This window comes from Heteronotia binoei, chromosome 12 (assembly GCF_032191835.1).
Source record: "Heteronotia binoei isolate CCM8104 ecotype False Entrance Well chromosome 12, APGP_CSIRO_Hbin_v1, whole genome shotgun sequence".
In the NCBI taxonomy this organism is placed as follows: domain Eukaryota; kingdom Metazoa; phylum Chordata; class Lepidosauria; order Squamata; family Gekkonidae; genus Heteronotia; species Heteronotia binoei.
In genome coordinates this window covers 69486473-69500328 of record NC_083234.1, presented here as the reverse complement: position 1 = coordinate 69500328, position 13856 = coordinate 69486473, and the positions used below count along the sequence as shown (strand labels likewise).

General features: G+C 46.5%; 1 protein-coding gene across 1 annotated transcript in view; it reads left to right on the top strand.

Moving 5' to 3' along the window:
- Positions 1–594: 594 nt before the first annotated feature.
- Positions 595–13856, top strand: part of LOC132580027 (collagen alpha-1(XXVII) chain-like) — a 406754-nt gene continuing 393492 nt past the window's right edge. Inside the window, 2 exon segments of the mRNA XM_060250632.1 lie at positions 595–617; positions 708–778. Coding sequence (XP_060106615.1) covers positions 595–617; positions 708–778 — 94 coding nt within the window.

Genomic DNA, 13856 nt, shown 5'->3' with positions numbered 1-13856 from the left:
CAACCTCTGCCAGAGCTATGGCTGACCCAAGGCCATCTCAGCAGGTGCAAGTGGAGGAGTGGGAAATCAAACCCGGTTCTCCCAGATAAGAGTCCACACACTTAACCACTACACCAAACTGGGGGAGAGAAAGACAGCAACTTTAAATGCATTCTCCAAGCTGGCTGATGTGGTGGTGGAGGCTTTGAGAGTCACTCAATATGTGTGAAAGAGCCACAGTTTTGGCCACCCCTGGTATATATGTTTCTCAAAGGACAGACTACCTCTTGGATTTTTAATTCGCTGCCAGACAGGCTATTCCAAAGTAAGTGAATACATCCAAAGAACAATTTGTAAGGGTATAGGAGATTAGACTTCCTTTCATGGGTGATTCTTCAGATGGGATTCCCCACCCCACCCCCAAGTATGTTCCTGTTTCCATCTGTGAAATATTGGAGGCTGCGTCGTTTGTATTAAACTTGGGTGCAGGTTCATCGCGCCTTGTTTCTAAGCCTGGAGTCTGAACTTTGCACAAAGCACAGTGATGCTACAAACAGTTTTGTTTCTTTCCTAACAAGCTGCTCTAGGGAATGACTTAATTTTATGCTCTGTGGTATGACAGCGAATCTTTCATCAAGGTCGTGCAGTTGGTCTGTCCCTCATATGTTTCTGTTGCAGATCCTTCCAAACTGAGCAACTAATTTTATTTTTTCCTCCCTCTTTTTTAGGGTGCCCCCTTTCCTCTGGACTGTTTTCTATTTTACCTGTTTCTTCGGATTCACACAGGCAAGTTCAGAAGGTAAATTTCATTTTATCTGTTTTTTTTGCCCCTTTTGATTGGTGGGGAGGGGTCGTTGTCCGCTGCTGCCTGTCATTTCTCTTTTTTTTCCCAAAACAATTTTTATTATAAATATAATGTTTGTATACAGAGAATAACATTGATACAGTAATGCCTTAATTTTCATTACACATACATACTATTATATGAAATGGAGTTGTACAGCTATAGAGTGATCACAAGAAAAGGATACTCTTGTGGATAACCCATTGGTTAAGTGAAGAAGAAAGAGTGGTGTCAACCTCTATCCTATCCAGAATTGGATGCCACTTTGCATAGAAATCATTAGCTGCCTTTATCTGGTCTATGGTGTCAATATCGGCTGTGATTTTCTCCATCGTGATGAAGTCCCAAATTTTGAGGATCCGATTATCTATGGACAAATTGAGCTTAGATTTCCAATTTAGGGCTATTATATTCTTGGCTGCTGTTGTAAGCGAGATAATAAGGGATAGTTTAGATCTTGTAGCCTTTACAGAATGCCAGTCATTTAGAATAATGATCTCTACTTGTCTTGGGATAGTAGTTCCGGATATGTTTTCTACATGGGTTATAATCTTTTGCCAAAAAGAGTTGACAATCGTGCAGTCCCACCAACAGTGTATTGATGAAGCTTTCATGCCACAATTTCGCCAACAAAGTGGGGAATAGCTAGTATCAATGTTAGCGAAGTGAGAGGGAGTGCGGTACCATCTTGACATAATTTTGTAGTTCTGTTGAAAAATTGCCATTGATTTGGTCTTGCAGACTTCTGATTCCCATATGGCTTCCCATTGTGCGTTAGTAAGTGTGAGTTTGCATTCTTTGTGCCATTTTTCACAGTAGGATGGTAGACTGTTACAGACCTGCTGTAGTAGAATACGATAGATTTTAGAAATAAGGCCCTTGGAATTTAAAGAGGAATGAGAAATCAAATATTCAAAATCCGTTTTGGGCCTGGTAGTAGCCAATTTTGAGAAAGAGCTGTTAAGGAAGTGGCAGATTTGTAAGTATTCAAACCAGGGGATCTTAATAGTTGCGGATTCCTCCAACTGAGCCTTCGTTTTAATTCTGTTATTGCTGGCCTGTCATTTCTCGATCAAAACCTGTCGATTGCTTTTCTGTTGAGGCGACGTACAGATGTTTAAAATAAGCTACACCCTCAAAGAACTGTGGCAGTGCAAACCAGAAAGCAACAACGCTGATTAAAAACAAAGGACTTATTTTAAAACATCGTTTTACTCTGCATCTGAAACGCTGGTTTATGGCTTTGCATGCTTCCCGTGGAAGTTGATTTTGAAGATTCCACCCACTGAAGGGAGAGGCCCTACATGGTGTTGTTTTTTGTCCAAGGGGAACAGAGCAAGGCCTCTCCGATGGAGTCCGAAGAATGGGGAGAGTCCTGTGGGGCGGAGACATTGAAGTTAAACAACTAAAACCTTGAATCATTAGGGGTCATTAAGGGTCAGCTGTCATGCAAGGTCAGCATCACCTGGCAGATGCTTGAGATGCTCAGAAGGGACCGCTGTTGACCCCGGACATGCTGAGGCATGGCAGGAGCAGCTACTTTTGCCCGGTCTGTTGCACGATGTGGTTGCAGGATCTGGTCCCCTCCAAACTTGCTTAGGAGAATAACAAGAGACGGCAGCTGGCAGGAGAAACTGTAGCTGCTGCTATTTGCTCGGTGGTTCCTGCAGTCTGCGTGGTGGTGGGGGAGACTGTTGCCCCTTGCTCTCAGGACAAACAGAGGCAATGGTGGCTCCCAAGGCTTATTTTTTGTAGCAGGGACTCCTTTGCATATTAGGCCACACCCCCTGATGTAGCCGATCCTCCTAGAGCAGGGGGCGTCAAACTCTTTTGCAATGAGGGCCAGATCTTGACCTTGTCGGGCCGGGCCATGTGTGTCATAAAATGGAATGCCAGGTCAGGGAGATATAAACTTTATAAAGCAGTGGTCCCCAACCTTTTTGGCCGTGGGGACCGGCCCCAGGGCTGGCCTGCCGACCACGGCCCCAGGGCCGACAGGGTGGGGGCACCCAATTCGACCTCCCCCCCCCGCGGCGTTTCCTCCTCCCTCCTTCACCTCCCTGCACAGTCTCGCCGCCACCTCCTCCCATTTTCCTCCCCCGTTTCCTCCTCCTGCCGCCGCCACCGACTGCACAACGTCGCCTCCTCCCCCTCACATTTTCCTCCTTCGCCACCGCCGTCTGCGCAGCCTCACCGTCTCCTCCTCCTCCCATTTTCACCATTTTAAGGCTGGGGAAGGGGATGTGAAGCGCCTCCCAGGCCTACACACACCCACCCCGGGCAATCAGCTGATGGGCAGGAAAACCGCCACAGCAGCAGCGAGCAACGCTGCCCTTGCCTCCTTCCCTTCCCTGGCCTTAAAATGGTTACAATGGGGGGAAGTGGAGGCTCCACGGGGTGGGGGGGGGGCAAGTCTGCGCAGCCCATCTCAAACAGGCCTTGGCCCGGTACCGGTCCCCGGCCCGGGGGTTAGGGACCCCTGTTATAAAGGACGCAGACAAACACACGCACTCAGCCTATTCCACCTCACTGACTTGCTGAGCCTCAGCCAACAGAAGGAAGGGAGGTTTGGCTCAATAGCTCTGCTGTGCAATAGGGAAAGCCTGGCAAAGCTAGCTTTTCTTCCCCAAGGGAGGAACTTTGCTCTGTAGCTCCTGTGGGATTGAGCAAGCCTGGCAAAGCAGGTTGTAATGCAGAAGGAAGCAAGAGAGAGAGAAGGAAGCAGAAGACAGAGAGTTGCTTGTGGGCCTGATAGGAGCCCTCTGGGGGCCTGATTTGGCCCCCAAGCTGCATGTTAGACACCCCTGTCCTAGAGCTTACAGTAGGACCTATAATAAGAGCCCTGTAAGCTCTTGGGGGGTTGGCTACATCAGGGGTGTGTGCCAAGGAGTTCCTGCTACAAAAAAACCCCTTGTGGCACCAAGTTCTGAACTACCAGAAGCAGGAAGGATATGAAGTTTTAAAGGAACTAATGTTGGAGAAGAACATTGATGATACGGCTGGGCTCCTCTTCCCAAAAAACTTTTGAGTTTTGAGCTTTGTAGGACCTAGTAAGTAAAAGTAAGGACCTAGTAAAAGAGCTCCATGGTGCAGAGTGGTAAAGCTGCAGTATTGCAGTCCTAGGCTCTGCTCATGACCTGAGTTCGATCCCAGAGGAAGCTGGGTTCAGGTAGCCGACTCAAAGTTGACTCAGCCTTCCATCCTTCCGAGGTCAGTCAAATTAGTACCCGTCTTGCTGGGGGGAAAGTGTAGATGACTGGGGAAGGCAATGGCAAACCACCCCGTAAAAAGTCTGCCATGAAAACGTTGTGAAAGCAACGTCACCCCAGAGTCGGAAACGACTAGTGCTTGCACAGGGGGCTATCCTTACCTTTTTTACTTTTAGGACCTAGTGAAGTTGAGTTGGGCCATTGGGGCCAGCTGATTCAATGCCCAGTCAGTCAGGTGGTAGGGCTGGTTTTGCAGCCCAGTTGTGCCCTTGAGGATCACGTGGTTAAGGCTTGGTGCAGAAATGCGAAAGCAGGTGGTAACATGCCAGGGCCCAGCTGCTGCGGTATCCAGTCTTCACCTTTGCCTGGTGCCTTAACGCTTCTCTCGTTCTCGACCTCACTTTCTCCCTTTCGTTCCTCCCTGAGATGGTTTTGTAATTTCAGCAAACCCTTTCCATATGGCACAACCCTCCAGGAACACGCTCTGTGCCGTGTTCTTCTGTGCACCTGCTGCGCGGATGCTCGCCGGCCTAGCCTTCCTTTATGATGATGGCATACTCAGCTTTCCACTCGGCCTGCAGCCCAGCAATACTATAATGGATTTCATATGTCGCTGGCATTTCCCTCAGGGGCTTTGCGCTGGAGAATAGTTGGCTCTCTTGCTTCTCAAAAGGTCATTCATGGGCCTAGTTTAAAAAAACTAACAAAACACTACATTGACACCAGTTTTATTGGCTTTTATGCATTCTCTGCCCTCGCTGCCCAGTATCGGGGTGGGGGGGATGATGGACGTTGGAGGATGTGGGACTTGGACTGAGGCCCTCCGCTGCCCACGCCTGAGAGCCGGACCAATTCTAGAATGGCAGCCAATCACAGCCCTCCTGAGAGAATGAAGAAGGCTTTCAGGGGTGTCGAACTCATTTGTTATGTGGGCCGAATCTGATATAAATGAGACTTTGTTGGGCCGGGCCATGTGTGTACCTATTTAAGATTAGGTAGCAGAGAGAGAAACTTTTTAAAGGACGCAGACAAACACAATTAATTTTTTAAAAACCCCTCTTATAACATGCTTAAAACATTAGCACTTGTTGGTATTAAAGGCACTTTCTTCGTATCTCTCCCATGGTATCCAGAGAACTGGGCAAAGGAAGCTCTGGTTCCTACTTTCCTTCCTTCTCTCCCTCCCTCCCTCCCTCCCAGGAGGGGGAAGGAAGAAAGGCTTGGCTCAGTAGCTCTGTTGTGCTTTTGAGAGAGACTGGAAAAACAACCTGTGCCATCCCCTCTTCCTCTCCAAGGGAGGAGCCTCAGCCAATGAAGAAAATAGAGGTTTTGCTCTGTAGCTCCAGTGCGTTTAAGCAAGGCTTGCAAAGCAAGCTGTTATGCAGAAGGAAGCAAGAGAGAGGGAGAAGGAAGCAGATGACAACCAGTTGCTCGGGGGCCTGATAGGAGCCCTCTGGGGGCCTGATTTGGCCCCCCGGCCACATGTTTGACACCCCTGGCTTACACAGCTTATAGCATCAAAGTTGTTGGTCTCTCAGCTTCTGATTGGCCAATTGGTATAAATATTCCAGGCCTGTCAGTTAGCTAATCTGCTAAATAGTTTGCTACTTCTGTTGGAACCTAAGGTCAGACTAGATGTTACTTGGACAAATCAGTGAGCACAAAATTTCAGTTTTCTTATACGCTGACGAGACGGCATTGACATCACTTACCAGAATTGAGATGAGAAGGCTACTGAAGCAACTAGGATTGTATTGTAAGGAAGAGGCCCTTAATATAAGTTTTGAAAAAACTAAAGTAATGGTCTTCAGGAAAAGGATGCAAGTATCTTCCTAGAGTATTCTTGGCGACTCAGTAAATCAGTTCCTTCAAATACTTAGGAATCACATTTAAAGAAAACTTGAATTGGAATATACACATTGCCACAGTCAAGGCATCAGAAACCTGGATCATGGGTTCTATACTTCCGTTAATACAGTCCAAAATTGCATTTGACTTTTTAGCCACTGCATCACACTGTTGACTCATGTTCACTTATGGTCCACTAAGACCCCTAAATCCTTTTTGCACAAGCTACTGCCAAAACAAGTCTTCCCCATCCTATAATGATGCATTGGATTTTTGCTACCTAAATACAGAACTTTACATTTATCCCTGTTAAAATTCATCTTATTTGTTTTAGCCTGGTATTCCAGCCTGTCAAGATCATCCTGGATCCCACCTCTGCCTTAAATACCCTGTGTGGTGGAGCTTTACAGAGTTACCATGAGTTAGTTGTGATTCACCGGCAGTGTCCCCTCTAAGCTGAGTTGGCGTGAGCTGTTATTTCTGATACAGGAGAAATCCTGGGCAGTCGTGCAACCATCCATGTTTGGTGTAGAGGATAAGTGCACAGACTTATCTGAGAGAACCTGGTTTGATTCCCCACTCCTCCACTTGCACCTGCTGGAATGGCCTTGGGTCAGCCATAACTCTCGCAGAGGTTGCCCTTGGAAGGGCATCTGCTGTGAGAGTCCTCTCAGCCCCACCAACCTCACAGGGTGTCTGTTGTGGGGGAGGATGATAAAGGAGATTGTGAGCCGCTCTGAGAGTCTGAGATTTGGAGTGGAGGGGGGGATATAAATCCAATATCATCACCTTCACAGATTTTTCGCCTCCAGCTCACACATTTTTGTCTTAGCTCAGGAAGGATGACCCCAGAGCACACTAATTGACGCAATAGCTCACAGCTTTAATGCTAGTAGCTCACAAAGTAGAATTTTTGCTCACAAGACTCTGCAGCTTAGAGGGAACATTGCTCACCGGCACACTTTACCTTTGAGGGCTTCAAAAGATGAAAGTGGCCTGATCATGCAGTTTGCAGGATTCTGGCTTGGGTCTTCCTGCGCTCTTGATCCTGGATTGGCTTAATATGTAGGGATTGGCCATATCACAATGACAGGGCTGCCTCTGGAGCAGGGGTGGCCAAACTGTGGCTCGGGAACCACATATGGCTCTTTAAGACATATTGTGTGGCTCTCAAAGCCCCCACCACCCCATTGGCTAGCTTGGAGAAGGCATTTGTCTCTTTAAATAATTTCAAGCCAAGCCAGCCACTAGTTTGGAGAATGCATTTAAAGTTGCTTTCTTTCTACCTTTCCTTCCTTCTTCATGCTCAAACATGGTGGCTCAAACATCTGACGCTTATTCTGTGTGGCTCTTACGTTAAGCAAGTTTGGCCACCCCTGCTGAGAGAGACAAGGTCAGGCTTTTGACAGGCTTCCCCCCAAGAGTGTCAAAGGGCCTGTCACCCCAGTAGTAATGGTTTTCTCATTTTGTGTAGTGCATGCAAGAAGTTCAGAGGAATAGACAGTTCTTGCGTTTTATATCCTGCTTGCTTCATGGTAAGGAGTCTCAGTGCGAGGGCCTTCCCCCTAAGTTAACAGGATCAGCATTGCTGTCAGATGGCCATCTAGCCTCTGGTGTGCAAGCACACAAAAGCTTATACTCAGAATTAAACTTAGTTGGTCTTAAAGATGCCACTGGAATCATACTTTGTTCTCATAGTATTACATTGCTGCTGATCTAAAGTAATATTACTTTGAGTTCATGTACTGCATAGTTGACATTCATTAGGTTAGGCCACCATGGTCAATAACTGCTAAATAAGCAGAGAGTTATTGCTTCATCTCCTTGTGCTCAGTGCAACTGTTCTGATTATGGAAATGTAATTGAACTTCTTGCAACTGTAATGATAAATGCTTCCTGGGCCACGAGGAGATCCGTGCTGGTAAATACGATGCATGAAGCAAGGAGTTGCGGTACTTTTCTTCTTTTCTCACAATACAAGAACTCATGGGCATTCAATTAAATTGCTGAGCAGTCAGTTTAGAACTGATAAAATTCACCATTAATTGTGCCAAATTGGCACAATCGGCAGCTAGGAGAATTCGTGAGGATTATGTAAAGAAGGGGTCCTGAACTGACTGTTTTTTGAATATTTCCAAGCTTGTATTTTATCTTTTCTTAAATGCCTGAGTACTCTGTATACCATCACAAATACTACTGAAACTGATATAAATACAGAGACCATGCATAAAGCTGCCAAATTTTGTTCCCATGCAATCAAATTGCATTTTATGGTTCTTACAAGTTAATGTCGAGGTAACAGATTGTAATTTTAACCAGTGTATTCTAGTTAATATTTTTTCTGGAGCTGTATAATTTTTAAATTTTTAAATTTTTTATTATATGTACTATATTTATTAAGCTGGAGGATGTTTGACCACTACTGTATTATTTGTCATATCTCATTATTCATACTAATGTCCTATATTTTATTTTCACATTTATTTTTTAAATATCTTACTTTTACCTATTTAGGTCCATCTTGATTTTTACAATTTTTATGTGGTTGTTGTTGGCCTGCATTGTGCTGTGTATTTGGTCATGGACCATAATAAAGCAAACTGAACTGAACTGATAAAAGGAAGTACTTCTTCACTCAAAGAGTGATTAACATGTGGAATTCACTGCCACAGGAGGTGGTGGCCACTACAAGCATAGACCGCTTCAAGAGGGTAATGGATAAGCATATGGAGCAGAAGTCCATCAGTGGCTATTAGCTACAGTTTATTGTTGGAACTCTGTCTGGGGCAGTGATGCTCTTTTTTCTTGTGCTTGAGGGGGCACAGTGGAAGGGCTTCTAACCTCACTGTGGACCTCTTGATGGCACTTGGGTTTTTTTGGCCACTGTGTGACACAAAGAGCTGGACTGGATGGGCCATTGGGCTGATCCAACATGGCTTCTCTTATGTTCTTATGTGACTCAGAGTGTTGGACTGGTTGGGCCATTGCCTGATCCAACATGGCTTCTCTTATGTTCTTATGTGACACAGAGTGTTGGACTGGATGGGCCATTGGCCTGATCCAACATGGCTTCTCTTATGTTCTTATGTGACACAGAGTGTTGGACTGGATGGGCCATTGGCCTGATCCAACATGGCTTCTTTTATGTTCTTATGTGACTCAGAGTGTTGGACTGGATGGGCCATTGGCCTGATCCAACAACGGCTTCTCTTATGTTCTTATGTGACTCAGAGTGTTGGACTGGTTGGGCCATTGCCTGATCCAACATGGCTTCTCTTATGTGACTCAGAGTGTTGGACTGGATGGGCCATTGGCCTGATCCAACATGGCTTCTCTTATGTTCTTATGTGACACAGAGTGTTGGACTGGATGGGCCATTGGCCTGATCCAACGTGGCTTCTCTTATGTTCTTATGTGACACAGAGTGTTGGACTGGATGGGTCACTGGCCTGATCCAACGTGGCTTCTCTTATGTTCTTATGTTACACAGAGTGTTGGACTGGATGGGCCACTGGCCTGATCCAACATGGCTTCTCTTATGTTCTTATGTGACACAGAGTGTTGGACTGGATGGGCCATTGGCCTGATCCAACATGGCTTCTCTTATGTTCTTATGTGACACAGAGTGTTGGACTGGATGGTCCACTGGCCTGATCCAACATGGCTTCTCTTATGTTCTTATGTGACACAGAGTGTTGGACTGGATGGGCCACTGGCCTGATCCAACATGGCTTCTCTTATGTTCTTATGTGACACAGAGTGTTGGACTGGATGGGCCATTGGCCTGATCCAACATGGCTTCTTTTATGTTCTTATGTAATGCATGACACGCATGGATGGTTGCACGATTGCCCAGGCTTTCTCCTGTATCTGCAATAAAACTCCCAATCAGCAATGAAGAACATGCATGTGTAGAAAACTGTGAGCCACTTTAGAACATTCAGTTATTTTTTAAAAAGCTGATCTTCTATTCACAGATACTAATTATGATTCAAGATGTGGAGGGGGGGGGGAGGTTTGCCCATGACTATCACCAATTGATTGACATTAATGTCTGCATCACTTGGATTGCTCAGGCTTCCAGCAGAATATGTGTGAAATCATTTGATTGTAGAACTGAGCCCACAATGGCTGTTTCACAAGTGTGGCCGGGGCTTAATGTTGTCATATGAATAATGTGCACATGTGAAGTTTGGAGGTTGCTCCAGACAGTCGTGCTTTCCTTTGGAAGCCACGTTATTGCTGCAGCTGCGAAAGCGGTATAATGGCAGCAGAACTTCCAGATGGTGGGTTTTCCTGCACTTTCCTTCCCATAGTGTGTGTGGCAGCCATCCCCACAACCACTACCTGCAGGCTTTTTTGAGGCTTTTTTAAAAAAAAAATAAGAATATATCTCGCACTTCACTCTGAATCTCAGAGTCTTAGAGCGGCTTACAGTCTCAGAGCGGCTTACAGAGCGGAGAGCCAGTTTGGTGTAATGGTTAAGTGTGCGGACTCTTATCTGGAAGAACCGGGTTTGATTCCCCATTCCTCCACTTGCACCTGCTAGCATGGCCTTGGGTCAGCCAGAGCTCTGGCAGAGGTTGTCCTTGAAAGGGCAGCTGCTGTGAGAGCCCTCTCCAGCCCCACCCACCTCACAGGGTGTCTGTTGGGGAGGAAGGTAAAAAAGATTGTGAGCCGCTCTGAGACTCTTCGGAGTGGAGGGCGGGATATAAATCCAATATCATCTTCTTCTTTACCTTCCTCCCCCGCAACAGACACCCTGTGAAGTAGGTGGGGCTGAGAGAGCTCTCCCAGAAGCTGCCCTTTCAAGGACAACTCTGCCAGAGCCATGGCTGACCCAAGGCCATTCCAGCTGCTACAAGCAGAGGAGTGGGGAATCAAACCCAGTTTTCCCAGATAAGAGTCCGTGTACTTAACCACTACATGAAACTGGCTTATATTGGCGTATCATATCAATTTGTGTGAAAAAAAGATCCTGGGAGTCACCCACTGGCAGGTGGGGAAGTCAACCACTGGCTGGTGGGGAGAAATTAGTGCTGCAGGAACTGGGGCAAGGAAAATGGCAGCTGTGTAGGTGGAAACAGTCCAACCACAAACAGCGGAACACAGTAACAATAGCAATACAAAAGTACAAAAATGCAGACTGTGTGGCACAAATCATGTATCGCTTAAATCATGTATAAGTTTACGTTTACAAAATATAGGGGCTTTTCTGATGCACGATATAATCAGTTGTCGCTGCTGTTTCATACCAGATTGAAAGTGGCTGATCAGACAGCAACATCTGCCTCCCGGTATTAACTCGTAGTTCTCCGGTTTCACCTTGTAGTTTCACCGTCTGGATAGTTCTCGACCAACTTCCAGATGTCTTAAGGCTGTCCCAGAGCAAAAGGAGCCTCAGGTTTACGGTCACCATTTTTTTTTACTACTTAGCGATATGCGCATAACTGCATAATCTTACAATGTTTTGACGCATGCACACATATGCACGCATGATGCACACATGTGTATAATGCATGCATGCACACGATGCATATAAAAGTGAAAAAAAAAGAACTGCATGGTGCCGTCGTGTGGACGGCAGAAGACGGTTTCACCACGGAGTGATTGGAATTGCTGTATGGCAGACTGATCGATAATATCCGGAACAAAGATATTCAGAACAGAACCGGGTCAGTTTAACATGGACTCAACACACTGTGTGAACAGGACCATAATGTCACAAGTGCAGCTAAGCTAATGGAGCCCAGCTCCAAGTGAGCAAACTCAGTCCAATTATCACAGAAACTCTTGCAAAGGGGGGGAAAGGCTCAAAAGAGCATCAGTGAGCTGAAAGTCCGTTCAAAGGGAGTGGTGGGGCAAGAGCGGCAGCTCTCCATCTCACTCCTCCTCACTCGCTGAACAAATCCATCGTCAATTTCTCTCAGCGCGTCTGTCGACTATACTTGCTGCGCGCGTTTCGGGGAACCGCCCGTGGGCAGTGCAAGCTTTTTCAAGAGGCTGAATAAATGCAATTCTCATTAACATCATTGTCTCTCCAAATAAATTTAAGAACATTCCAAAAAAGGATACTTACAAATTTGAATGAAGGGTAACTCCCTCTCAACTGCGCGTTGCAAATCTCAAGGCAGGCAATGCGCAGTTGAGAGAGATTTGCAACGCGCAGTTGAGAGGGAGTTACCCTTCGTTCAAATTTGTAAGTATCCTTTTTTTGGAATGTTCTTAAATTTATTTGGAGAGACAATGATGTTAATGAGAACTGCATTTATTCAGGCTCTTGAAAAAGCTTGCACTGCCCACGGACGGTTCCCCAAAATGCGCAGCAAGTATAGTCGACAGACGCGCTGAGAGAAATTGACGATGGATTTGTTCAGCGAGTGAAGAGGAGTGAGGTGGAGAGCTGCCGCTGTTGCCCCCACCGTTCCCTTTGAACGGACTTTCATCTCACATGCTCTTTTGAGCCTTTCCCCCCCTTTTGCAAGGGTTTTGGTGATGATTTGACTAATTGGACTGAGTTTGCTCACTCGGAACTGGACTCCATTAGCTTATCTGCATTTGTGACATTATATTTTGCAAACATAAACTTATACACGATTTAAGTGATATTTGTGCCACGCAGTTTGTATTTTTGTACTTTTGTGTCGGTGGAAACAGGCAAATCCAGACTTTCCTGCCCACATGGCAGCCATCCGTGCTTTGCCGCTATCTTTCCTGAAACTTGGCTGCAAAGCTGGGGGAAACCTGGAACTCACCATGATGTGGTAGGGAAGTGGGGGCGGGAAATGCTTCCCGGCAGCATTGATCTAAGGACATGTAACCAGTACTGCAAAGGTTTCTACTGATCGATCATGTCGTTCTGATGCCGGAATTCCCATGGGTAGCCACGACCCTTTAAGCAGCTCCTGAGAGATTTCCTGTTTAAGGACGACAAAAAGGAATGTCTCTGCGACCACAACTGCCTGAAAGGAACGAAACATCTGTTTGTTGGCCAGCCACCTCCTCGTTCCTAAAATAGCAAAACTTCCTCCCCTGGATTTACTCAGGGTACGGGGCTAGATTGGAATAACTTCCCCCTGATCATGCAAGCAAAGGAGATGATTTTTTTAAAAGATTCTTGTGCTTTAGGCTGCTTGTGTCTCCAAAAGAGGCCTGTGCAACTTAAGGCATGCAGTCTGGTTCTGGTCCCTCGCCTCTTTGTGTTCCCTGGGGAAAGTGCTGAATATTCATCCCTTTTCTGCTTCTTGGAGGGAATAGCTGAGGCCTGCCACAGCTCATTAAAAGCGGAGCTGAGGATCCCTGAGTAGTACATCTGCCCTGCTCTCTTCTTTCTGGCTCTGGAGCCTCGCGATGGAGTCGGCGCCACTTTTCCTAGCCTCTTGCAGCCAGCCAGCCATGCTTTGGAGCTTACTCCTATCTGCGATGTGCTTCTGTGTACGAAGACACGCTGGTCGAGCGAAAGCCGCCTGTGCCTTGTGCCAAGCTCAGGGGGAGCAGAAAAAATAAACGGGAAAAGATGATGTTGGAAAATGACGTCTGAGTTTGTGGGAAGACGAAAGGGAGAAAAGGACAAGCTGATCGCTGTGCAGAGAAGGGTTGGGGAAAGAGGAAATAGGGTGAGATGAGGTTGTAGGAAGATAGGGTTGCTAAGTCCAATTCAGGAAATATCTGGGGACTTTGGGATTGGAGCCAGGAGACTTTAGAGGTGAAGCCGGGAGACTTTAGAGGTGGAGCCGGGAGACTTTAGAGGTGGAGCCGGGAGACTTTAGAGGTGGAGCCAGGAGACTTTAGAGGTGGAGCCAGGAGACTTTAGAGGTGGAGCCAGGAGACTTTAGAGGTGGAGCCGGGAGACTTTAGAGGTGGAGCCGGGAGACTTTAGAGGTGGAGCCAGGAGACTTTAGAGGTGGAGCCAGGAGCAAGGTTGTGACAAGCATGATTGAACTCCGAAGAGAGTTCTGCCTGTCATATTCAAAGGG